General features: G+C 44.2%; 4 protein-coding genes across 4 annotated transcripts; 1 reads left to right on the top strand and 3 right to left on the bottom strand.

Moving 5' to 3' along the window:
• Positions 1-253: 253 nt before the first annotated feature.
• Positions 254-5,895, bottom strand: tmem240b (transmembrane protein 240b). The gene is made up of 4 exons (XM_053483973.1): positions 5,809-5,895; positions 3,998-4,104; positions 2,810-3,012; positions 254-493 (listed from the first exon to the last, which is right to left on the bottom strand). Exons 1-4 carry the CDS (start codon positions 5,842-5,844, stop codon positions 333-335), a joined length of 507 nt encoding a protein of 168 aa, XP_053339948.1. The 5' UTR covers positions 5,845-5,895; the 3' UTR covers positions 254-332.
• Positions 5,896-7,719: 1,824 nt separating this feature from the next.
• ssu72 (SSU72 homolog, RNA polymerase II CTD phosphatase) lies at positions 7,720-13,847 on the bottom strand. The gene is made up of 5 exons (XM_053484559.1): positions 13,567-13,847; positions 12,576-12,719; positions 9,574-9,713; positions 9,153-9,271; positions 7,720-8,410 (listed from the first exon to the last, which is right to left on the bottom strand). The coding sequence occupies exons 1-5, from the start codon at positions 13,644-13,646 to the stop codon at positions 8,309-8,311; spliced, it is 585 nt and encodes a 194-aa protein (XP_053340534.1). The 5' UTR covers positions 13,647-13,847; the 3' UTR covers positions 7,720-8,308.
• Positions 13,848-15,349: 1,502 nt separating this feature from the next.
• Positions 15,350-18,164, bottom strand: fndc10 (fibronectin type III domain containing 10). The gene has a single exon (XM_053484357.1). The coding sequence runs from the start codon at positions 17,707-17,709 to the stop codon at positions 16,831-16,833; it is 879 nt and encodes a 292-aa protein (XP_053340332.1). The 5' UTR covers positions 17,710-18,164; the 3' UTR covers positions 15,350-16,830.
• A 3,853-nt stretch (positions 18,165-22,017) lies between these two features.
• LOC128511540 (olfactory receptor class A-like protein 4) lies at positions 22,018-24,951 on the top strand. Its single transcript, XM_053484443.1, has 3 exons — positions 22,018-22,182; positions 23,744-24,253; positions 24,415-24,951. The coding sequence occupies exons 1-3, from the start codon at positions 22,096-22,098 to the stop codon at positions 24,877-24,879; spliced, it is 1,062 nt and encodes a 353-aa protein (XP_053340418.1). The 5' UTR covers positions 22,018-22,095; the 3' UTR covers positions 24,880-24,951.
• Positions 24,952-25,359: the final 408 nt, after the last annotated feature.

The following is a 25,359-nucleotide window of genomic DNA, read 5'->3' on the forward strand; positions in this document are numbered from 1 at the left end:
CATCTGCAAGCGAAATAAACGTCTAATCGTCAAAAAATGGAAACCTCAGGCAGGAAAGAAAGTGCAAGTCAGGTGTGATCCCGGTGCGGAGTCGCTGGACCCTCACGGACACGGGTATAAAAACACACACACGGAGGTCCATGACTTCAGTCCTGCTGTGCGCTAATACAGTCACATCCTGGGAGAGATGGGCGACTGGGAGTTCAGGGGAAGCATCAATTAGTGTGTGTGTGTGTGTGTGTGTGTGTGTGTGAGCGAGAGAGCGAGCTGCTTTGACATCATTGTCAAAAAGTATTCCTAGGCCCAGTTGTGTATGTTTGTGTGAGACAGAGTTAGAGTCTGCGTGGGCTCAGGTGCCCGTTGTGGTAGTGTCTGTGTTTGACGTGCACCACGTTGTTGTCTCCGCCGCTGTTGTTCCTGCGCTGCTGCAGCCTCCTGCGAAGCTCCTGTACGTTACACATCCTGCTCACCCACTTCCACGACCTCCACACGTCTGCACAGAGAGGAGGGGGTGTTACAGAGTGTGTGTGTGTGTGTGTTGCAGATGGGTGGAGGAGTAAAATCATGATCTCTCACCCTAATCATTTTGTCATTAATAATGCACACAGATAACGTTTCTCTACTTAGCATTCTGTACCGCGCATGTTTCACTAAAGAAAGCCGTGTTACGTGTTTATTTTGATCAGGGAGAATAACAGATTGTTCGGGTCAGGGGTTCTGCAGAACCAGCATGGTGAACCACAGCACTGTAGCTCAAGCCTTCTGCTTTTAAGTCCACGCTTTCAAAACAATGTCTTTTTTTTCCTCTGTGTGAACATCCAGTGTGACCCTTAGTCCACTAGTCTAGCTGTAATCAGGTGGTGTTAGTTTTATCACAGGAAATGGGGTGATGTCATGTCAGTTTATGGACTGTGCATCACTGCGTCTGGGAAGATGATTATTAAAGGCTGTGTAGAAATAACCCACAGTATTATAATCTGATTGGACGAGAGGCGTTATTCCACGAGTGCTAATATTAGACAGTAACAGCACTGTGAGGTGTGACTGTATGTATGAGTGGGCGTGTCCCAGGTGTGGTCCAGTGGTTAATGACACTACCTGTGTGTCTCAGCGTGGGTGAGAGTAGGTCTGTACGGTGCGCAGTACTGAGGAGAGAGCAGCTGTCTGACTAAACCCACATTCACACCCAGTCACAGAAGCACTTTCAGTAAGAACACACATCTGATAACGTTATGGCGTCTTAAACAACACGCCGTCTCTGCACTCATCACTTCTAAGTCCTTAGAAGTCGTTCTGTTCACGGCTAACGCTTAGCTACAAAGCTAACTAGCATCTAACACAAGGCTGAATCCCAAATCCCTCTCTAACGCCTGATCAAGGGCACTACTTAGGGGGATTGTACACCCTACATAGTGCACTAGCTGTTTGGGATTCGACCCCAGAACCCTGAAGTTAATGGAGCTGATATTCTAAAGTGTAATGAGTGTAAATATAAAGTAAATCTGATGAGTTTTTTAGGACTGTCCACCACCTCCATGGTTTATTCTCCTCACCTTCTGACTACAGAGTACCGCTAAGAGTTTAACACCACTCTCACCTCCTGTTAATTACACTAACTGTCGCTCTTCAGCTCCACCAGTTGCAGTTAATTAATTCCGGAAGGATATGTGTGGGCGGAGCTAAACAACTGTTAAAGTAAAGAAACAAATTATAATCTGTTGATAATGAATTGTGTAACTGTGGTATAAAAGCGATATCACACTCTTTGTGGCGCTGTTGTGTTGAATATCAGCATGGCTGTGATATCTCAGGTTGTGTCCTCATGCCTACATCATGACACGGCTTCAGCTGTGCTGATATTTAGTACAACAGCACGTCCCCAGTGTGATATTGCTTTATACAACAGTTCTACAAACACCATTTGAAATCACAGTAATATATAATCAGTGAATCATATCCCTAAACATAATTAGAATGACTCCAGAAACTTCAGTCCATACACGTAGGACAAACTGTACGTTAAGTAAAAAAAAACTGCTAGTCAGCACAGCTAAAAACATCACTGTAACCCAGATTAGCTCCTTTGCTATTTAAGAAGGTTAGAAACTCAGATTCAGCGTGTCCTCACACTGTCTTATTGAGCAACTCGTTGCATAAACAGGTTGATCTGTTGAGTGTGGGAGAACCTGCGGCGCCTCTGAGGATGAAAGGAAGGATGAAGGAAAAGAAGACAGAGGGATGAGACGCTGAAAGGATGAGACAGTCCTGCAGCCCTGATGCATCTCATCCATAATGCTAGCAGACAAGCTAAGGGATTTAACAGACACCGGGGCCGATGGGTGAAACGAGACACGGGGAGGAAAAGAGGACAGTGGAGGAGACGAGAGACATGACACAAATTTAACTCCACTACTATTGTTAACCAGAGCGCCTCTGAAAAATAATGCGCGCAACAAAAAGACACACCCTGAGTGCTGCTTTCACGCTAAGGACTCGGAGGCACGGATACGCGTACAGTAAACATCAACGTGCGCTACGATGGAGGAGTGTGAACAGCCCGGGTTCAGGTGAAAAGGTGGCCTGGGGAGCGGTTAGAATCAAGTGTGCAAGCAAACTTAACACTGAAGTAGAGGACTGTTTATAATGTGACATCATCAAAGCCGCCAGCTTCCTCCAAAACGTGTTTACGCATGCAGAATGAGACACTGCTAGCCTGCGCGAGAGAGTGTTTTTGGTAATCCCTTCACATCACCATGTGCTTTATAGATCTCAGTCAGGTGAACTGTAAACCTTTCGTCTCTAAACTCACCTTTTTGTGGGTGGGATCTCCAAGCCCGAAGAACCCGGTGCAGGGTTCTGTCAAGCCAGAGCAGAACCCAGCTGATACAGAAGCCCAGCAGCAACCCCAACACTAGGTCCACTTCCTGCTTAGTCACGCTGCTGCCCCCTGCTGGAAGATCTCGGTCTGGTGAGCTCGAACCCTCGTACGGGATCACGTATTGCACCCGGTGTCTGGGGGAGACGAGGAGAAGATAAGTACGGGGAGGACGGGACAAAAACCACACGAAAGAAACCTTAAGAGAAAAAAGTCGGCGATAGAAGGACAAGTAATGAAGAGAAAGAAAGAAACAGTGAGACTAAGGAAAAGGGCACAAGGGTTTTATATGATCCCTAAAAGGAGTGGAGTTCCACGCTTTTTACCCACAATTCCACATTCTGCACATCCCTGCAGGTATTTCTGTTCGTACCTGCTAAGGATATTTTGTTGCAAAACATAAAAAAAAATTACCTTTACTGGGACTAAACCAGTGGTTTAACAGTAAACTGTATGAACAGCTGATATCCATGAGGCCTACACTACACTCTCTGAGCCGAGTGATGCACTGCGGTAAACGAGTGTAACAGTAAATAATAGAAAGAGAACAAGCGGGAGTGGGCGGAGTTTATTTATGATGTTCATGTCATGTCCTCTTGTTCAAACAACGTTCAGATCTTCAAAGCATTATAGTTAGTAGCAGCTCCACACGCCTACACACTTCTGCGTTTTCCCCTGAACCACACATCAGGCAGGGATCGGGCCGCCGGCAGAGAGACGTGTGTGTGGGAGTAAAACAGTTCTCTCGCTGCCGAAAATGCCACAACATACTGCAGGTTGTGTTTCCTCGATCTCACTCCCGCTCAGTTAAAGCGTCGGTGGGAAACAGCGGGGACGAGGGACGCGGCACGGCCGAGGCTGGTCAGACACATGCTGACTGAGTGAGTAACCTGGAGCTCTGAGAGACCTGCGTCAGGTGGAAAAATCATGACAGAGAGAGAGGGTTATGTGCTTTCAAAAGTGCACAAAAGCTACTTGGATCAGTGCGCCCCCTTGTGGAGACACGGTTCAAATTCGATCAAGTTAGCCTAGTCTATGAGGTGCTAATGTGGGGAATATGAGCGTTTATTTCTGTACAGGACGGGGCACCTCTGTTGGCACAAATACATTTCTCGTCTTTACCTGCCACAGGTGCAGTGACACACCCGCTCCGGCCCCCGCACATGAGGAAGAATGTAGTTGTGAAAGCGATCGAGCAGCGCGTTCATGTCCACACAGCGCGCGATCACCTGCAAAGCAAACGCACAACATGTTAATATAAAAAAAAACATCACAGCCTTTAAAATAATCTCACTGATTTACTGCCTTCCAGGAAAACACTTAACAGATGAGAATAAAGAATATATAACACCTTTATAACACTGCCACAATAAAATGAGATTAATGAGTGACTATGAGATAAATCTGTCTCGGAATCTTAGATAAAATGTTTTAAACTTAATGAGGCCTTAACATAAAAATAAAATATCCATAATATGGTTTAATGTGTAACATTATTAATCGCAGGTAATAACAGGTGGTTACTGAAATAAAAATCCTGATGTTATATCAGAGTTTACTAAATCACACGTGGAAAACTACAGTTAAATATAAATCCACTGCAACGTCTTATTAAAAATAATACAAAACATCAATCTAGGAACTGTGTGTAGTCCAGGGAGGCCAGTGGTGATAAACATTGTATCTAATCCCATTTGTATGAGCGTGGTAGGAACCTCTGGTCAACATTTATACACACACACACACACACACACACACTACAGGCAATTAATGAACGCCAAGTCGCTTCATCTACATGTATTTGGACTGTGGGAGGAAACCGGAGTACCCGGAGGAAACCCACCAAACACAGGGAGAGTTGCACAGAGTTCATTGAACCCAGACCCTAGAGGTGCGAGGACAAGTGCTAAACACTAAGCCACCAAAAAATAGGTTTTATTGTATTAAATGATGTGTTTATTAAATACTAAAGTGATCCCAGTGAGGAGCTATCTCTGAAATAAAGTATAAATAAACATATATTCGTCAGATACCTCAATAAAGACATTCATTTTTATCTCGCTTTCACACCTGACAGTTTAGTGTCTTGCTCGAGGGACCAACAGTGGCAACTTGCTGGGGTTTGAACCTGTGACCTTCTGATCAGGAAGCCAACCATTAAGCACTGAGCTACCGCTGCATGTGAAATATATAACTATAGCATTATATATAATCTTAATGTAACTATAAAACACACTTCCTCAGACTGCTAACTCGCACATATAATAGAAATGAGTGAGATTTTCGGGAGTGTGTGTGTGTGTGTGTGTGTGTGAGAGAGATCCCTTGAGTTTTACTGCTGTGATTTATGTTACAGGTGAGACGTGGGTGGTGAAGAGTCTCTCAGTGTTAATAATCAGGCTGGATTTGTTGCTTTTGAGGTTAAAGGGTTAAAGGTTACACACACACACACACACACACACACACACACAATAATACTACCATGAGAAGTGCAGCTGTGAGTGTGTGTGAGGGGAACTGTCCTGTCTCATTATAACTCATTCATTTACATTTGACATTAAGAGTCAGTGATATATATGTTATATAATATAATATGATATGATATGATATGATATGATATAATATAATATAATATAATATAATATAATATAATATGATATGATATGATATGATATAACATAATAATATGGGCTGAATTATTAGATAATGCTGCAATTAGGAGAGGAATAAAGAGTTGACGCACACTGGAGTGAGTTACACAACACCACTGCACACACACACACACACACACCTCTCACTGCTCTATCACACAGTTCACTAATACACACACACACACACATGATGATGATAAAGAGGGAATAAATCCTACATTACCACCAGACAGACAGACAGACAGACAGACAGACGGACAGACAGACAGATGATCTGCTCACCATCACCACGGCGGCGCCGACGGCCATAAAGATCATCCTCAACCATCACAGTCCATCAGGCACAACTTCCCCACTGCAAGTCTCTCTCTCTCTCTCTCTCTCTCTCTCACACACACACACACACACACACACACACACACGGAGATCGAGGCCAGCGCGTGTCGGCGCAGTGATCAGCGATCAGGTGTCCGGCAACAGATCACTCCGGGATCGGGTTCAGGTGGAGCGCGAGCGCGAGCGCGAGCGGAGGAGATCCATTACCGCCAGAGGAAACATCTCATCACATCACATGACATCCGGATGCAGCGCGTGCAGCTCACGAGCGAACTGACTCTGGACGGGTTCTGGTGCTGCTGCTGCTGCTGCGGGTTTGGATCCTCCTCCCTCCTGCGATTGGACCGACAGGATGCGCACGCAGTCATTCACATTAAAGTCTGACAGGCGGCTCCTTCATCATCATCATCATCATCATCATCTTATCGTCCCTGGAGGAAACCCTGAGTGATGGATGGAGCTCGGATCTCTGGAGGCTTCACTGAACCTGAGCTCGGGTTTAACTCCACTGAATAAACATCTCTCTCTCTCTCTCTCTCTCTCTCTGCACCAGTGTGTGTGTGTGTGTGTGTGTGTGTGTGTGTGTGGACAAGAGTGACAGCAAACCCCCATTAGCTTAATTGGGAACATCGAGCACAGGACACATGAGAGCCATGCACTTTACACACACACACACACACACACACACACACACAGAGCCAAGGTTTGTCATACTCAGATTACTCCTCAGACACACACACACACACACACACACACATCGTCCATTCCAAAAGAACACAATTTCATTTCCTAATCTGATTTGATTAAACACTTGTCCATTCAATCTATATGTGTTTTTTCCTCAAACTCTTCACACAACCAGCAGCTCAGTGGTGTAGAGTTAGGACCATCGCCTTGCACCTCCATGGTGTGTGTGTGTGTGTGTGTGTGTGTGTGTGTGTGTACCCCACCTCATAGCCTTAAACTCCTATCGGTATAGGAAATGTTCACAGAGCCAGCTCCATGAAGATGGTGTGTTGGAGTAGAAGAACTCGAGTGTCTTGCTCAAATCCCTGATTGACCTCAACCCCACTAAACCATCAGCTTCAGGATGAACTGGAGCCTCAACATCAGCGCCTGAACACCCAGCATCTACTGAAGAGTTTTCACAGTGTGCGTTATGACTTGTATATCTGTTATCACCCAGATGAGGATGGGTTCCCTGGTGAGTCCGGTTCCTCTCAAGGTTTCTTCCTATTACCATCTCAGGGAGTTTTCATCAGGGACGATCTGATCATTCTGATTCACACACATTCACCTTATACCATACTCAGATCCTTCATTCTTACATTATTTTCTCCCACTTTTCCATAACTTTCTCTTGATTCTGTAAAGCTGCTTTGTGACGATGACCGTTGTTAAAAACGCTATACAGATAAAACTGATTTGATAGCAAACATGGGGAGAAATCTGAAATGAGTTTTTTCAACAAGGACGTAGGGGTACAATGGTGAGGAGTGCACATACTTTTGGCCACATCATGTAGGTTCTGTTGGATACATCAATCCAGGGTAGTAGAATGATGCAGGATGAAGGAACACCAAGGAATCAGCACTTCTTGGAGAACAAGCGTCAGAACCTGTGTTTCTTGAAACTTCCTGTAAAACCTTCCATCAGTCAGCCAACAAACCCTGCAAGTGTTTACAGCTACAGCATCATGCGGTGAAACTCATTCAAAATACTTCATTACCACTGTGAAAAAAAAGATTTCTCCAGATTAAAAGAAGCACGAGAACATTATAAACGGGTACGAGAACATTATAGTCAGACTCAAAGTCTAATCTGTTATCAATCAGACAGACACACAACTGCACTCGCTGCATTTCACTGGAAGGTTTATTTATTCATTTATTTGCTTGTTTACGTGGACTATTTACAGAAACGTTCAGGCACTCTGGACTTACGATCACACTCGCTTACAGTTTACAAAAGGAAAAAAAAAAAACCTGAAGAGTTTTCATAATGTTTAAATATCTATAAACACATTTTATCATCATCATCATCAGTATTCAAGTGAAAACAATAATACACTCTCTCCTCTTACACAAACACAAAATCTCTTCAAACTACACAACCTGAATATTACAATTATTCAGCATATTTAGAGTAATTACAAAAAAAAAGAAAACTATCATTCTCAGAAAACAAAAGGGTTGTCCTGCGTTCAGAAATGAATACCTGTCTCTGTGTGTGTGTGTGTGTGTGTGTTTGTGACTCAGAGCAGGGAACAGCAGTCTATTATCAGGGATGAAACAGAATGCTTGCTTGCTTGCGTGTGTGTGTGTGTGTATGTGTTTTGTGTTAATACATGCGGTGCTGTGCTGCAGCTCTGAGATGAAAATGATGTCAGTGTGACCAGTCCAGCTGGGCCTTGGGATGGTGTGTGTGTGTGTGTGTGAGACAGAGATCAGTAGAAGCAGACTGTGTGGAGGAATGGACGGCTGCTTTTGTCTTCAAATTCCTGCAGCAGCTCATCGATATCGTTCTCCATGTCATCAGTGTGTTGAATCTGAGAGAGAGAGAGAGAGAGAGAGAGGGAAGAGAGAGCAATCAGAGATCACTGAACACACACCTGAGATCTTCCTCCTTCCCCAGAAACACACACAGAGACAGACGATGTTTGTTGACTTTTTTTTGTATAGAAGTAGTTTTAGGTTAACTTAAAATAAAAAACATAAATCTGTCATATCTGAGCTAGTCAGCTAATTGGGTCACTTGGGTATCTGGCTGGTTCCGGTAGAGTTGTGTTGTTAATTGATGTTGTGTTGTTAATTGATGTTGTGTTGTTAATTGATGTTGTGTTGTTAATTGATGATGCTCATGTATGTAGCACTTTGGTCCTGGAGGAACGTTTTGTTTCACTGTGTACTAAACCGTATATGGTTGGACTGACGATAAAAGCCTTGACTTGACATACAAGCACTCTTTCCCTCCCTGTTGCTTAACTCTGAGCGAATGTGTGTGTGTGTGTGTGTGTGTGTGTGTGCAGAACCACTGAATAAACAGGTGTGTATGACTGACTTATTGAGGTGTTGTGTTACAGTGAGGATTGCAGTCTGTTTTTCTCTTCATCCTGCTTTAGAACTCTGATTTATTAAAGAGTTTCCCTGAACCTGGAGTGAAATATGAGAAAGAGAGAAACACACACACACACACAGTTCTCTGTACACCAATCCACCACTCGTGCATTAGTTACTACAGTGTGTGTGTGTGTGTGTGTGTGTGTGTGTGTTTTAGATTACAGCACTTACACACTGACACAGCTCACAGATGAGGAAGGCTCCGAGCGTGGCCTCCTCGTGGTTGTCCTGGATGTCCACGTTGATGACATGCACCGGCTGTAACGTCTCCTGTTCGCGCGAGTTCAGGTCTACAGCACACACACACAGAGAGAGAGAGAGAGAGAGAGAGAGAGAGAGATAAAGAGAGAGACTTTACCTCAGGAATGTTTCAAGAGGCCGTATATGACTGTAGAACCCTGTAGAGACTCTAGTCTCCTCACTGGTTCTCTGGGTTCCTTCCATTAGCACCAGGAACCTGAATCACTCCTGGGTGTGGATGAGTGTGTGTGCGCAGTGCTATGTGACAAATGATTATATAGCTTTGTAATGAGCCACGCCTCCTCTCCAAAGCCACTCTGTTTGGCCTCGCCTGTGTGTGTGTGTGCCTTACCCTCCAGCACCTGGTCGTACACTCTCTCCTCACAGGTGATGACCAGGTCAAACTGGTCCTTACAGTTCTGGAAACGTTCTGGTCGAGTCTTGATACGCTTGTTGCGCTCCAGCATGTGCAGGATCCCGTTCTGTGTGTATCTGAGGACGGGTTGGGTCAAGGAAATTACATGTGTGTGTGATCAAATCTCTCTCTCTCACACACACACACACACACACACACACACACACACACACACACACACAATACACAGAATCACAGAGGTGAGAGTCACACCGATCAGAGGAGAATAAATAACCTCTCATAAAGAGAACAGCACCGTACACACACACACACACCCCACCAGACTGCTGCTCTGACCTGGGCAGCCCTTTATCTGGCCCTCAGGGTACTCACAGGTACCATCAGGAACACATAACACTATCAATTAACACAGTACCCATCTCTAGTTACATCATCTTGCCGTACAGAGCTCGCTCACACACACACACACACACACACACACACACACACACACACACACACACACAGAGCCTGGATGTGGTGTGTGTGTGTAAGAGCTCAACTCTGAGGATCAGCCATGCAGAGCTCATCCTCAAGCTGTCACACTCAGCGTCAACAGACCTGCAGTGGAGCTGTAACGATGGCACCCGTGCGCCCCCTACAGGCCGAGCGCTGGTGCTTCAGAGCATCCAGTCTGCTGGTGAAGTCACGGCTCAGGAGAGCAGCAACGATCACACACACAGTAGGATTATGTGAGTCACCGCTCCTGAAATATCCACAACATTCATGCGTGTGTGTAACGTCAGCCGCAGAAAATATGTTTAAAAACCATGTTTAGAAATAAAACACCTGTGTCACGCAGTACATTTACACGCGAGTCCGTCCACATCAGCAGGTCTGTAATTTACACAGGCACATTACTGAAGTTTACCTCACGCAGCGCTAATGCTAAAGCCAGGAGCTTCTGAGAACTGTTCGATACATTAGACTTCCAGCATTTGGTCTTTTTACCTCACACACCGGGTTACTGACCTTCTTCAACTTTGATCAAGTGTTTTTCTTCCCTGCACAATGTAATCACCAACACCAGTTTAACTGAAGCTCGAACACTCATAGGACTAATCCCAAAACCCAGCCCTGCTCCTAGGCTCCCAACATGAGGACAGGATGAATCTAATGAATCTGATCAGCTCCCCACTGTACATCGTCTGCGGTGCTGAATTAAGGCGTGATGTTATAAATCAGAAGTTCCCCGTTTATAAACACGACTCGCAGACTAAAGCTGATTCCACTGGATCTTCACCCACACGCTACGTCTTTATTATACTAACACAGGATCACACTGTCTCCATGAAATCTGTTTGGATTGTACGTTTAATACCTCGTTTCCATGTGTCCATCCTGTCCCAAGATCAGTTCTGAGATCTGAGTAGTTTTTGGTTGATGAAGTGCTGATTTACAGATTTACATTAGTTTCGCTCAGATTAGCACCTCCTAGTGTCAAGGTAGCGTGACATATGACATGACGATATATTAACTAGAGAGGCACATTTCCTGAAGAAAATGTGAGTGGTGCTTGCCGTGTCATCATAGACATAGCTATAATGTCGTAGCTGATGTTGGTCTCAATGTTAAGTCTATGAGACTTTTTGGGGCAGTTAAATGCCCCCTGTGGAATAAGCTGCACGATTTGACTTGATATGAAGCTGCTCATTCAGGGGTTTACGACAAACGATAGACTGGTTACACGCCAAACTTTCATACGGAAAAAGAAAAATAAGTTTATATCTTATATTGAGATAACAATAGCAGTGCTTCGCAAGCACCACTAATAATATACATCATACTACTTTCCTGAAGAGTGTACACTAATATATTAGGAATATATCGAGTCCTAACACATAGGCCGTTCAAATCAAAGCGGGACTTTTGATTGTACAGAATAACAGAACACAGTCCTGAGAGTAAACACTCCATCAAGGTAGAAAGTTTTTTCAGTACGCCAGAGCCATGATCAGACAGCTAGGAACTCCTTTAATGCTTGCCCAAACATGTGTAAATGTCTTTGAGAGAGGTCAGGACCGTACAGAAGGATGTGGTGATAACTCCCAGCCGAGCTCCTGTAATGTGTGTGTGAGTGATGCGGTGGGCAGTATTGCCCTGCGGAAAACACAACGCTTTTGGTGATCACAACAAACTGTTGTCATTAAATGATTAAACTGAAATCATTAAATGATTTCCTGGAAGGAGTTCTGATCACAGCCCCGGTGTACTGAGAAAACTTTCTACCTTGATTGTGTCCAAGCACTAGTGAAACACTGGGATAAGTGCATTAGTGTATTAGGGGATTATATAGAGAAATAAAGGGAGTTTTTACTCTCAGAACTGTGTTCTGTTATTCTGCACCATTATCAAAAGTCCCGCTTTGACTTGAATGCCCCTGGTCGTTTCACAGCCATGTTGTTGCGTGTGAGCACCAGGAGATGCATTTTGTGTCTCACACACACACACACGCTGTAATCTTCTCAGCACATTCAGACCCCAGAAGCGAAAATTAAAGTAGATTCCACATCGCTCTAATAAACAACTGACGTTGAAAACATTAGTTTTTTTTTTTTTGCAGGTTTTCCCCTCACACCATCACTGCAGCGTTATGCATTGAACATTCTACTATGAGTCTGTGTGTGTGATCCCTCTACCACAAATCTGCCCTACTGCCACCACCTTAATGTGAAACTTATGTCCTCTGGATTAAACAGAAGTCAATCAGTGTGCGAGTGTGAAGGAGAAGTCAGAGCACAGCATACACTTCACACCCCTTACCGCTGTCGCTCTACTTATCTCTTTAAAATATAAATAATAATCATGCATACGCACCTCCAGGTTAAAGAGCACAATGTGATCAATATTTTAAACTAGTAGTGGTACTTGTGTGTTTAAGAAAGAGGAAGGAAGGGGGGCAGTAAAGTCATGTGTGCGCGCGCGTGTGTAAGGGATACAGTTCCTTGTCCTTTCGGACCAGGTCGCTGTACATCTGTTCGTAAGTGGTTTTGAAGTCATACACATTAGGCTTGTCTGGAGCGGGTCCTGGGAGTTTCACGTGGCTTCCGGTGCCGAAAGATCGAACATCGAAACCGCGCTTGCTGCAGAAACATGGAGAAAGTGTAAACAGCTGGAAAACACAGTGTCAAAACAGAAAAACAAACGCTCATATATATATATATATATATATATATATATATATATATACATACTATGACTAAAGTGTAAATGTTTTTCTCTATAATAAACACAGATTACAACAGCTGTGTAGTGTTCTGTGTCCAGCACAAGTCAGTCACTACATTAAGGTGAGTTTCTGTCACCCAGAGTCCCGGATATGAAGCCTCTGCCCAGGGCTGTTTCGGTTCCTTGTTTTTGTGAACCGAATAGAGTCGATTCCAAACAATCACTCTCCTACTCTTAAAAAAATCCTAAAAACTGCCAGCCTGCTAAGGGGAGTGTTGTGCAAAGGTATCCCTCACAAAAACCTTATTTTCTTTTACAGAGAACCGCTCTATTTGTCACTGAACCGAATCAATTTCTCAAAAGCTTCGGAGTCGACTCTTCCTTTCCGATTGAATGAACAGAAGACTCGACTCTTTGGTTTGAGCTCGACTCCCTGCCCACCTGCTTCCGGTTTCTGTGACACAGCAGAGCTGTGGTGTTTTACCCCCAAGGAAATCTCTCAAGACTAAAAACACAGAATTACTCTAAGTTTATTCACGTGTTAGATGATGTTCGTATGGTTTAGTTTTCTACTCAGAATGTTGTGTCCTGTCAGTGTCGAGGGTTTCCATGCTCGTCTGTCAGGAAGAAACATACAGCCTTGTTTAAACAAAAGAGGAAAAGGAGAAAGAAGAAAAAGCCCGGCTAGTCGGTGACTATCATTGTCGTTCTTCTCATCCTGGTTGCTTTATTTCGGTGTGTTTTTTCCTCTTTGCTGGTTACCTGAGGATGTTGTGTGCTTCCATGCTGCGGTTCTGGTTACTCGAGCACACCACCGCTACGCGAAGCGGATGGCTTGGCATACTCAAGCTCTCCTCACAATATCACTAATCCACGAGTCAAATTTACAACAAAAACGATGTCAGGTTTAATCTACGCGAATAAACCCCCCCAACGAAAATAGTACCAGTCGATAATTAAAGCCTGTATCGAGAACATTCGGCAGCGCAGAGCTAACGCTGCTACACCGGGTTCGGTCTGAAGCACAAACTGGAACAAAATGGCGGACCGGCTGAGCAGAGTGCTGACGTAATACACGGGGCGGGGCTTGTGTTGTGCATTATGGGCGTGGCTTGGAACTGGCTCTTGTTAATTCATCCTCCTGGATGTTTGTCTTCAGTGCGTTTATGGGATTTATTAAAAAATATATAGATTAAATTATTGCTTAAAATTGACAACAAATAGAATAATACAATTTAATATGAGTTGTTGATATATATATATATATGTATATGCCACAGCCGTTCCTCTCTGAATCTAAGAGTAAGGAGCGTCTTCATCAACTTTACTGTCTGTGTGTCACAGGCGTTCCTCAGGGTGGTGTTTGCACAGGTAGTTCCATTACAAAGCGCTCCTCACTTATCGTAACAGTACGCAGCTTATACGACAGGCTTCTGCGTGAGGAGCAGCAGCGAGTTGACCGCACGCTCCGTTCACGAGTAATGGTAGCAAGCGGGGTTTAGGATCCGCCCCCGCGGGTACCCTCTAGTATACAGGGTACCGCAGGATTGATTTCGTACTCAAATTTTTGCGGAATGTGTGTAAAAACTTACTACGTTTAATATTTTACGTTTTCTTTTTTATCCAGGGTGAAGAATGACAAGGCATGTTGAAATGGCCACCACATTCTCCTGACCTGACACCTTGTGATTTTTTTTCTTTTCTATGTGAAAAGGACTGCCCTTTATCCCGTCTCTTCCTACAAGTCTAGAGATACTCACACAATGTCACACAAGATGTGCTACAGCGTGTTTGGCAGGAGCCGGACTACCGACTTGTCGGACGTGTCGTGTCACAGGCAGTGCGCATATTGGACATTTGTGAAGCTTCGTGATATCAGTTATAAAATCCATTTGAATATGTTGTTGGAATTATGATAAATAAGTCTTTAATCTTTCAACATGAAGCCTATTTCATTTCTTTTGCCTAGGACATGTACAGTAGTTACTCAGATATTATATTTCAAATGATGTCAAATTCTCTGGGACAGCTTGTATTATAATATGTATTTGGAATTTCAATAAAGTATCTATATATCTATTTATCTATCTAACTATACATAATTATTCAGATTCAAAACACCATTCATGTCGTCCTGCCCATAGCTAACTTACATAGCCAGCTAGTGAACTTGCTCACACTAGTCATAGGTCTTCAGTTACGTCCCCATTCCCTGACTTTTTTCAACAGCAGCCAAACCAGTACAAACCAATAACGTTATTGAGACACACCGGATGTTCATCGCTATTAACTGTAGCTATGTTAGCTAGCTAGATACAGTAGCTAAACATAAAAGTTGATTGTTCCTGGTCATTCTTTATCAATCCCTTTCAATGTAACTGACTATAGAGTGTTTTTAAAGGTTTTATCCACAATTACGAAGGAAGTTTGTGTTAAGGTTATATTCTATCTAAATGAAAGTAAGTGATAAACTATATAACATTATTCAGTAATCACGAGGAGCCATTTCAATATCATGATTTCAGGTTTCAGACAAAATCACACATTTTAAATTAGGCGAATTATTCTTTTATTGACACAAAAGCTTTTTTATTACAGAGAGAAAAAATAGCACAGTATTCAGATTGCTTCACCAGTCTGTGTGTCCCCAGTATAACTCGTTAATATTATTATTATTATTAACATCATAAGGCATAAAATCTTATTGTAGCCACCACACCGATGGCGTGTGTTAGCCGATGGTATTACTGTCAATCCTACAGAAATAAAACAGCATTGCTCCCATTGAGGAGGAAAACGAAGAACTTCATTCTTAAAGCAGTAAAAACACTTTGCGTGAAATGCTACTGTTGCTAATGCTAAACATATGCCAATGGGATGCAGTTAGCATTCAGTCGTTTTTCCATCAGCTTTTTTTTATGATCGTTAAACGATCATATTTCTACTAAACTACACACATTCTGACCTCTTTATTATTTTTTTTAACGATTATCGTAAACTTATTAGCCCAAGTTTGGGTTGAAAAGGTAATCAAGTGTTTCAGAAATATGCTAGATGCATTAGCCACGATAGCATTTTCAGACAAACCTCTTCGTTAATAAAACAATCAACAATCCATACGCTTTAACACACTCCTACGGCTACCTGGCTAATCTAGTTTTGCTAATGCGCACAGTTCAGTGGTAAATGTCAGCTCACACACTCACAGGTAGGGGGCGCAACAGCTCATTGGTGTATGTTTGTGTAAAGATGTACAGTATAAATCAAGTTTTTATTTTTATTTGCTTCTCTACCTGATGTATACACACACCCGCACTGTGATATGTGAACATGGATCCAATCAGAACCGAGAGGTTCCGGTCAGGTTTTTTTTTTGCTTCAAATGAAAAGAAACATACAAATGCTGATCTCTAAACTAAATTAAGTATTACGATGGATGTACTTCACCACAGTCTCTCTGGCGTGGGTGTCACCAGAAGCTCACAGAGATAGCAGTCTGTGTGTGTGTGTGTGTGTGTGTGGGCTGTAAGAGGCTGTTAGAGAGCACGTCCAGGACCTCTTTCACACGCTTGTGTTTGAGTGCCACAGCAGAAGTGTGTGTTCATATGAGAGGTCTGTAGGAAGGTGTTGTGTTTATTCTTAGAGCGGTGTGTAGGTACAGTGAGATGAACGTGATGAGGAATGTTTTCTTCCACTCACAGCTGTGTGATGTCATCAGTATGCGCCTCAGCGTCCATCTCCAGTGTAGCTCTGCTGATCAGCGTGACTCCTTCAGTGTTTACCTTCTGAAGGCGATGGAGGACTTTTATATAAATCTGTCCAAAAAGCCAGTTCATTTGAAAGGAAACAAACTTCATGAACTTTAACCCAGGAAGTGTTTGCTACCAGATGAAAAAAATCTCTTGATGACATCAGAGAGCAGTGACTGGTTAAACGAATGTCGATTCAGGAACATGTCCTACCTGAAGAAATCGTGGCCTCAGCGCTTGTGTGTGTGTGTGTGTGTGTGTGTGTATCCCTGTGTGTTCAGAGGTACGTGTTGTGTGAACGGAGCGAGTGCTGCTGCTGCGTGCCGAGTGTCAGCTGCATGTTGGGGCTCATGATGTTCTCGGTGATGTAGGCCACCAGCAGGCAGATGATGACCAGCATTACACAGATGGCTCCGCCCACCATCATCATGGCAATGACAATGTCCTGCATCCCCGTGGGCGTCACGCTGAACTCCACGCACTCGCCGGGCCCGCCCCAAACCGCCGGCTGCAGGCAGATTCGATAGGGCACGTTTTCGTGGAGCTCGCTCAGTAAATAGTCCCTGCAGCCACTGGCCAGGTGCACACTCGCACACTCGAACTGAGTGTAGCTGCCATTCCACCAGCACCTCATCCTGAAGCCCCCTCTAGGCTCCCGCTGCGCCGCTCTGGGGCCCTTCGGTGGGGCCGGAGGAGGAGACCCGGTAGACGCTTGAGTCTGGACCTCTGAGTTCGCTAGAATGTGTCCTGATCCTTCCTGCACCATGGGGTAGGTCCACTGGAGCAGCACAGTGCTGTTGGAGAGCAGGTTGGCTACCAGGAGACCTCCAGGGGATCTGACTTGTCTGCAGGTGCTGCCTGGACAGGTGAAGTTGACCCGAGTGTGTCGGAAGCACAGCCGTCCATCTTTGCCTTGCTCCAGGACGCGGTACGCACACACGCTGCCTTCTTTGAGCAGGTCGCTCCTGTTGCTGCCGCTCGAGTCGGTCCTGGTTTCCTGCTGCTCTCCGTCTCCGTCCTGCCGTGGTGCGACCCTTAACAGGCTGTAAGTACTCTTATTACTGACGTCACCGGTGCTCCAGGCGCGAGTCCCAGTCCAGCAGCAGAGCATCACGGAGAGACAGGAGACGACCAGTGCGCTCCGGCGGCTCCTCATGTCTCTCCCCGAGACGATTATTCTAGTTTTGTACCTTATTGTATCTCTGCGATCATCTCAGCCAAGTCAGGAACCCGAGAGAGGAGCGTCACACGTCACATCACCGTCACAGCCTGGGGAGAGGAAGTGAGATAAGATCCGCCTTCCTGTGATGTCTCCAGATGTCGTCCAGTCTGTAGAGAGAGAGACGCAGCGGTCAGACTGCAGTGAGGTACAGGAGCCACAGCACCATGGCGTTCTCCTCCTCTCTCCTCCTCCCTCTAGGTGAGGGACACGGTGACGTCAGCGAGCGTCTGTAGTCTCTGCTAAAGCTCATGACGTCACATCTCCTCCACTGCGCTCCTCTAGCAGCCTGGTTCCTCCATCAGTCAAGAAGAAGGAGGAAGAGGAGGAGAGAGAGCGTGATGAGAGCCTACATGTCCACTCCACAGTGTGCGGCTCCGGGAGTGTGTGTGTGTGTGTGTGTGTGTGTACAGAGAGCGCGGGGACAGGGCGAGTACCGATCATACCCACAGTGTGGTGCTGCTGACATCTAGTGGTCCACAAGGGAACTGCAATACAGGGCGGCGAGTTCAAAGGAGCTCATTAAAGAGCTAAAAGGTTACATCTAATAATAATAATAATAATAATCTGATCTTTAATGTAATCAGTGATATGATTATTATTATTATGATTAATTTTTGAGGTTGAAGCCCACGTCCATGTCTGTGTGTCTCTCTGTACAGCAGAACTCTCTGTCTAACTTATTAATACAAAGAAATCCCATTCTGTAAGGTTGAGTATCTTACGCCTTGTTTACACTAAGTTGTCCTTCTTTGGTGCTCAGACAAATACACTCCCTGTTCGGTAATCGGAGAGTGAATCACAGATGAGAAATGGAAAAAGTAGATAAAAGGATAAAGATGAAGTTTTGTCTTAAAACCACTCCAGCGTGTTAAAATTCACTTATACCACTTCAGCGCTGTTATTTCAGCCAAAGTGAAAATATGAACTAATCCCAGTCAAAATATTCACTTTATCTTTTCTAATTAATATCTATTGGTGCAGGTGTTTGTTTACATTGAGACAGTAGCGCATTAGTAGATTATTTTACAGTAGATTCAGTACATTTAGTCCGGAGGGTTTGGGTGATACTGTGACAAAATCTGGCTGGACAGACATACAGACAGGACTTTTTTTTTAGACTGGTTCAGGTCCTCCAGTGTATGATATACAGGTACATTGTACAGTATATATATATATATATATATATATATATATATATATATATATATATATATATATATATATAAATATATATAAAACTATAGTGTGTTCTATTTATGAACCCATAAGTGAAAATGAAATTTTGTTTCATTTTGAACAGCGGGAAAAAAAGACACTGGGTCGAAGGTTACTTTTAAATAAAAAACTCTGTGTCTATTTGAGTCCTCCTCGTATTGATAAAATAAAAAGAAGAACTTAAATTATCCACCTGCAGCAAACCAAAAACACCATCTGCTTGTCTGTGCTGTCGTCAGCCGTCAACCTGAATAAACCCGGGTCTCGAAAAGCTCAATAAATCATGTGTCTGCAAAAACTCCCTTGGATGGCAACAGGAAGAAACTTTGAGAGGAACCAGACTCGACAGGGAACTCTTCCTCATCTGGGTGATAACGGATCTGTTTATTTAGTCCAGTTTTATTAACTTCTCATTATTTTGTTACTAAATGAGCTCCTGCTGAGCTTCACCCCCTCTGTACTCTAATTCAGAGTACAGAGAGGATGTTCAAAGACTTACGGACTGGTGTAAAGACAACAACCTGTCTCTGAACGTTGATAAAATAAAAGAGATGGTTGTTGACTTCCGGAGGACACGGAGTGACCACTCTCTGCTCAACATCGACGGCTCCTCTGTGGAGACCAACAACACCCTATTCCTGGTGCTCTCTGTGCAAGAAAGCCCAACAGTGTCTTTTCTTCATGAGAATGCTGAGGAGGACCCAGCTTCCACCACCAATCCTCACCACCTTCTATAGAGGGACCATCGAGAGAATCCTGAGCGGCTGCATCACTGTCTGGTTTGGGAATTGTGTCGTATCAGATCCAGACTGTGTAACTGCTTCTACACACATGCCATCCGTCTACTCAACAAAAAGGGATTGGACTGTTACACACACACACACACAGATAAACATTCACCTCTATAAAATATGACTGGAGTGACAAACACACATATGCGCACACACTGATCTACAGCCATCCAGCAAAGTAATAACTTCGTAAAAATCTCAGAGTTTATTAATATTTGATAACGATCTAAAACAGAGAAACAAAGAGTCTGGTCTCTACAGCACTGAGTGCGTCACTGGTGCTGTTAGGAAAATGTTAAGTCAGTATAATAAAGCCAGAGGGTAAACACACACACACACACACACACACACACACACACTGTTCAGAGGTATGTTACTTGAGTCAGTGGTGGAGACAATAACAGATAGCATCAGGTGATGTAACTGTAAACTAAGAGTGAGGAACCTCACAATTTCACAATCAGTAAATATGTTTCACGACGCCTCACACCGGCAGGGATGGGGTTTGAATCTCACCTCTGGACTGTGTATGGGGAGTTTACATGTTTCCTCTGAGTACTCTGGTTTCCTTCCACTCTCTTTCTGTGTGTGTGTGTGTGTGTGTGTGTGTGTGTTTGTTATAGTATTCTTTTCATGTATCTGTACTTGAGTATTTTCTGTATTCAGTACTTGTTACTTCTACTGACCACCACTGACTCGTTTCTTTTCAGATGATGGTCCACAGCTCCACTGGTCCCACTTCACAGAACTGACTGGCAGCTCATCATGGCGGCGCCGATTGGTTACTGCACCAAAGTGATTGAGACGTTACCTGGGCAACGGAGCTCTGGGACGCAGATTCTCACGGCTCACTCGTCCACACGCTCTATACACTGTGCTCTAAGGGGACAGGAGGCATGACTTCTGCTGTATGTTGACTTTCACAGACGGTCTCAGAGTGTGTATCTGTAACGGGGGTGTGATGTGGGACGATGTGCCACCTGGAGTGTGTTATTCTCTTTTAGCAATATGACAACAATTACAATGTTTATTTTATTAAGGGACATCACAACATTTATCATTTTATCTGTTTATACTTACATTTAATGCTGCGTAATGTAAAAGAGACCAACTGGTTTTCTGTTCTTATTTACATTATAGCAGTGATGAACAGTCGGTCCCTCACCAGCCTCTCTCTCTCTCTCTCTCTCAAAAACACACACACACACATACACACACACACATACACACCAAAGCTGAACTTACAAGCTTACTTACAACCAAGACTCCTTCCATAAATATTAAATAAACAGGAAATGAATATGAGTGATTATACATTTTACTTTGTTAAACACTACCTTAAAAAAACATTTACATGTAAACATGAGACTTTCTCCATGAGAAAGTGCTGACACTGGAGACTCCTTCCATAAACATCTATTTACAGAAAACATCACCGCATGAGTCTTTCTGTGTGAGCTGTTGCCATAGAAACGATAAGGTTTCAGACCGAGCTCATAACGGGCCGTTGATCATAACGCACATCTTATTGACCAATCAGATTAGAGTATTTAACGGTGCCGTGGTGTCGGGGCAGTGAAGTGTGTTCACGGCTGTAACACACAGACACGTGGCACATGAGACCCTCTAAGTTTTGGGGGAATCGTTAGTGTAGAAGAGCGAAGCATCATTCGTCCTCTGGAGCTTCAGTCTAGTGGATCGAATTAACATGTTTTAGGTCTAAAGTTTGTTACACCTCGAAGGTTCACATGACTGTGTAACGGCCGTCTCCTCTTCAAAACAGGTGTGCTGTCTACACTTTCTTTACGTCATGCAAGATTAATGGAGTGACCTTCAAACACCAGACATGTCTTGGCTAATCAATCAATCAATCAATCAATCAATCAATCAATCAATCAATCAATCATCAGCAGCATCACTGCACACTGTCAAGGCAGAGATAGTTTTTCTTCCTTTAAAGGCACGATGATAAGAAGCCATGTTGGCGCAGAGCGTCTACAGAAACACCAGACCCGTATGTGTCGTACTGTTGTCTTGCTCAGCTCTCCTCATACCCTTATGGGAAAGCAGACCAGGCTACAGTTGCTTAGCCACAGGTTCAATTGACCTTAAATTGTGTGCTGGTCAGCACTGGTACTGCTGACGGAGGGCTGTGGGCTAATGTGTGTGTGTGTGTTTGCATAAAAGGAAAAGCTCATGCATAGGAAGGAAGTTAAAGACATGAGACACACATATACACAGACGCACACACACGATGGACAGAAAGTAGAATGAAAGCGAGATCAGCAGGTTAGAAGCAGAGAAAGAGGAAACCATGGCTCATGTGCTCACCGTGGATGCTATCTTGTTCGGTGTTCTGGTCTTCTCTGGAATTCTGGGAAACTTGTTGGTCATCTACACGGTAAGAGGAAAGCTGTGTGCACAGGCGGTGCACCAGGGTCACGTTAAACTGACTGATATGTGACACATGCCGCAGTCAAAAGAGATCAGGTAGTACGGTAGATGGGGTAGAGGGGTGCCAATACTTTATGCAGCATAACAAATGGCGATAAATTACAGACGATGAACGTGTCTTATATTTAGATGTGTACCTGATGCTGTCGCTGGTGAGAGGGCGTCTGGTAGTGATACCAGTTAAGGATGGGTACCAGCAGGGTCTTTACAGGTCCAGTTCATACAGGGACAAGTCTTCTGTTGTTGGGTTACAGATGAGGACAGACATCAGGGAAGAAACTAACGAAATCAAAGCAAGTCTTTCTGAGTGTGGCAGCGCACTCAGGGTCTCAGCTACGCCATAGACAGAGACCTCTCCCTCTCTCTCTGTCTGTCTCTCTGTCTGTCTCTCTTACACTCTCTGTCTGTCTCTCTCTATGTCTCTCTCCTTGTCTGTCGGTCTCTCTCTCTGTCTCTATCTCTCTGTCTTTTTGTCTCTCTTTCTCTCCCGTGTGAGATCTGATTCCAGCCAGAGTCACTTCTCAAAACAAAGGCTTCGTTCAAAACACATCTGATATGATATTTAACCTCAGTTGACTTTTTTACATATGAAAATCAAACACAGTGCTGGAAACAGGAGGCAGGTGCTTCTTCTCTGTTCTTTTAAACAAGAAACAATGAATTATGCAATTTCAGCAATTTCCGTCTGGGATTAATAAAGTTTATGAATCTTAAATGAAGATGGAATAATAAGACTGAGGTCACAGCATGCTGGATTCTGATTGGTCTGATGTCGATTACAGTATGGTAATGTAACTGTTATCATTTCTATAGCAACAACTCATTCACAGGGACTTCAATAGAGAGGAAAGAAAATGTATTATTATTATTATATAGTTACAGAGATGTACAGATATGACAGATGTTGGGGCACTCTACAGAAACACAGGGGAAAACCCATGTGGTTAGTTTATTATAGTGTATTACATTTACCTTATAACACCGGACATTCAGACGCAGTAAGTTTTTCTGGCCAACACTTGCTGTACAGCTCGTTTCTTAATTCAACAGTTTCTGCTCCTATTTCTGTAGTCTATCCCTGCAAGACGCAACATTCAGGGCAAAACCCATCGTTTGGTCTTCAGTGTAATTTGGAGCAGAAGCTGTAAAAATAGAAGAAATGGTGATTATTTCAGAGACACTGAGCTAACCGCACGCTGCCCACTCGAGCCAAAGCGTTTCGTCACTGATGCCCACTCGCACACTTACTACCACAATTACTATTTTTGTAAACCATGTTGATTTAGTTCCCAAGATAGAAACCAGTGAGACACAGAAGGAAGTTTTATTATTATTATTATTATTATTTTCAGGCACATATAAAAACATTTGTGACAGAAACTGATATCTCCCTGTTGAAAAACATATATACAGAGAAGGATAAATGAATTTTAAACAATAAATATAGGTAATGAGAACTCCTTTTCCCATGACTGAGCCAACCTTTTATATTTGTTACCCCCAATCAGGTGGTACTGTGTGCTGTGGAGAGTTCGTCTCATTTCATCCCTCCGTCTGACTTGATCCTGCTCAACCTGTCGCTAGCTAACCTGCTGACGTCACTCTTCCGCACCGTGCCCATCTTCATCTCGGACCTGGGTCTGGAAGTGTACCTGGAGACAAACTGGTGTAGAGTGTTCATGCTGCTGTGGGTGTGGTGGCGCTCCGTGGGCACCTGGGCCACGCTGGCCCTCAGCCTCTTTCACTACACCACGCTGAGACGTAAGCACGTAGCCGTGGGCCCGCTGGCGCAGCAGAGGGACCGAAGACGCGTCATTCTTGCGCTGGGACTCGTCTGGGGTGCCAACCTGGTGTTTTCCATTCCTGCTGCCGTCTACACCAAACACGTCCGTGGAAATGCCACTTCCGAAATCATGGTGATCAGCTGCACCACACGCCCGCTGCTCGGCTGCACGTGGGAATTCCCATCCAAACAGGAGGGGGTGGCCTTCGCCTCCGCCTCACTCGCTTTTAATGAGGTTTGTGCACTTGGTTACTGCCGTTCAGTGATACAAGTACAGATGTAGAGACCTTTGTTCAGACAGACAGATTTATACAGTATATACAGTTTATATACATGAAAGTAAACAGATACAGAGAGTATTCAGAATGTGCTGATGATGTCATCCTCCTCCTCCAGGTGCTTCCTTTGCTGCTGATGGTGAGTACTAACCTGGCGACTCTCCGAGTGCTGGCTAAACACATCCGCATGGTGATGGCGGCCGCGGAGAGTGGACCGGCTCATGTGCAATCGGAGCGGAAAGCGGGTCAGGTGATCATGATGCTGGTGGCGCTGTTCGTCGTGTGCTGGGTGATGCAGGTGGCCGCTGTCACATATTACAACTACGACCGTGGCGTGCACTCCGAAGCCCTGCTGACCGTCTCGCAGTTCTCTGCCTCCGTCTTTGTGGGCTTTAGCCCCATGGTGGTGGCGCTCGGTCATGGGAAGCTGCGCAAGAGGATTGTGGTCATGGTGCAGGAACTGTGTGTCAAGGTGGGCTGCAGGACCACCAAGACTGAGGACAACAAGAAGAAAAGGGGGGCGCTAGAGAGCAGCACAGTCTCATACAAACAAGAGACACAGACAAAGAAAGTGACGATGTGATTTCAAAATCAGTGCAACCTCTTGTCATGCACATACACCCTGTGGCTGCTGGGGGCGCTATGCAGGATATTTTACAAACAGATGAATGCACTGCAGGATTTTATTATTTTATAGCACAAATATAATCCCAGTGTACATGCAGACTAGCCTTCAGGTCAAATTTACAAGATCTGTAAAACTTCAGACCCCTTAATATCAGGATTTTAGGCAATAAGTCTAGTAGACGTCTGGGGTATCTCCTGTAGACGTCCTGCAGTCGCACCTTTCTTCGCTGGGAAAACTCTGTCTTCTGCTTATTATTGAGTGATGCAATGGAAAAATCTTGATCTTAAATACAAAATTTTTATTTACTTTATAGACTTGCTTTTTTAAAAGCTTATGCAAAATAATAATATTAATTATTACTGCCTCCTTTGCCCTCCTGAACTCCTATTCAGGGATGAATGTGGCATCATCAGGATGCGAGCTCACAACCTACAG

This window comes from Clarias gariepinus, chromosome 23, assembly GCF_024256425.1.
Source record: "Clarias gariepinus isolate MV-2021 ecotype Netherlands chromosome 23, CGAR_prim_01v2, whole genome shotgun sequence".
Taxonomy (NCBI): domain Eukaryota; kingdom Metazoa; phylum Chordata; class Actinopteri; order Siluriformes; family Clariidae; genus Clarias; species Clarias gariepinus.

Bases quoted from the DNA above. Each gene is read 5' to 3' on its own strand.
- tmem240b (XM_053483973.1), bottom strand. From the start codon at position 5,844: ATGATCTTTATGGCCGTCGGCGCCGCCGTGGTGATG. The intron at 4,105-5,808 runs GTGAGCAGATCA...TTTGCTTTGCAG, and splicing joins TCGGCGCCGCCGTGGTGATG to GTGATCGCGCGCTGTGTGGA. The intron at 3,013-3,997 runs GTAAAGACGAGA...CGTCTCCCCCAG, and splicing joins TGTCACTGCACCTGTGGCAG to ACACCGGGTGCAATACGTGA.
- ssu72 (XM_053484559.1), bottom strand. From the start codon at position 13,646: ATGCCAAGCCATCCGCTTCGCGTAGCGGTGGTGTGCTCGAGTAACCAG. The intron at 9,714-12,575 runs GTATCCCTTACA...ACCCGTCCTCAG, and splicing joins GTCCGAAAGGACAAGGAACT to ATACACACAGAACGGGATCC. The intron at 9,272-9,573 runs GTAAGGCACACA...TGTGTGCTGTAG, and splicing joins GTACGACCAGGTGCTGGAGG to ACCTGAACTCGCGCGAACAG.
- fndc10 (XM_053484357.1), bottom strand. From the start codon at position 17,709: ATGAGGAGCCGCCGGAGCGCACTGGTCGTCTCCTGTCTCTCCGTGATG.
- LOC128511540 (XM_053484443.1), top strand. From the start codon at position 22,096: ATGGCTCATGTGCTCACCGTGGATGCTATCTTGTTCGGTGTTCTGGTC. The intron at 22,183-23,743 runs GTAAGAGGAAAG...ACCCCCAATCAG, and splicing joins ACTTGTTGGTCATCTACACG to GTGGTACTGTGTGCTGTGGA. The intron at 24,254-24,414 runs GTTTGTGCACTT...CTCCTCCTCCAG, and splicing joins CCTCACTCGCTTTTAATGAG to GTGCTTCCTTTGCTGCTGAT.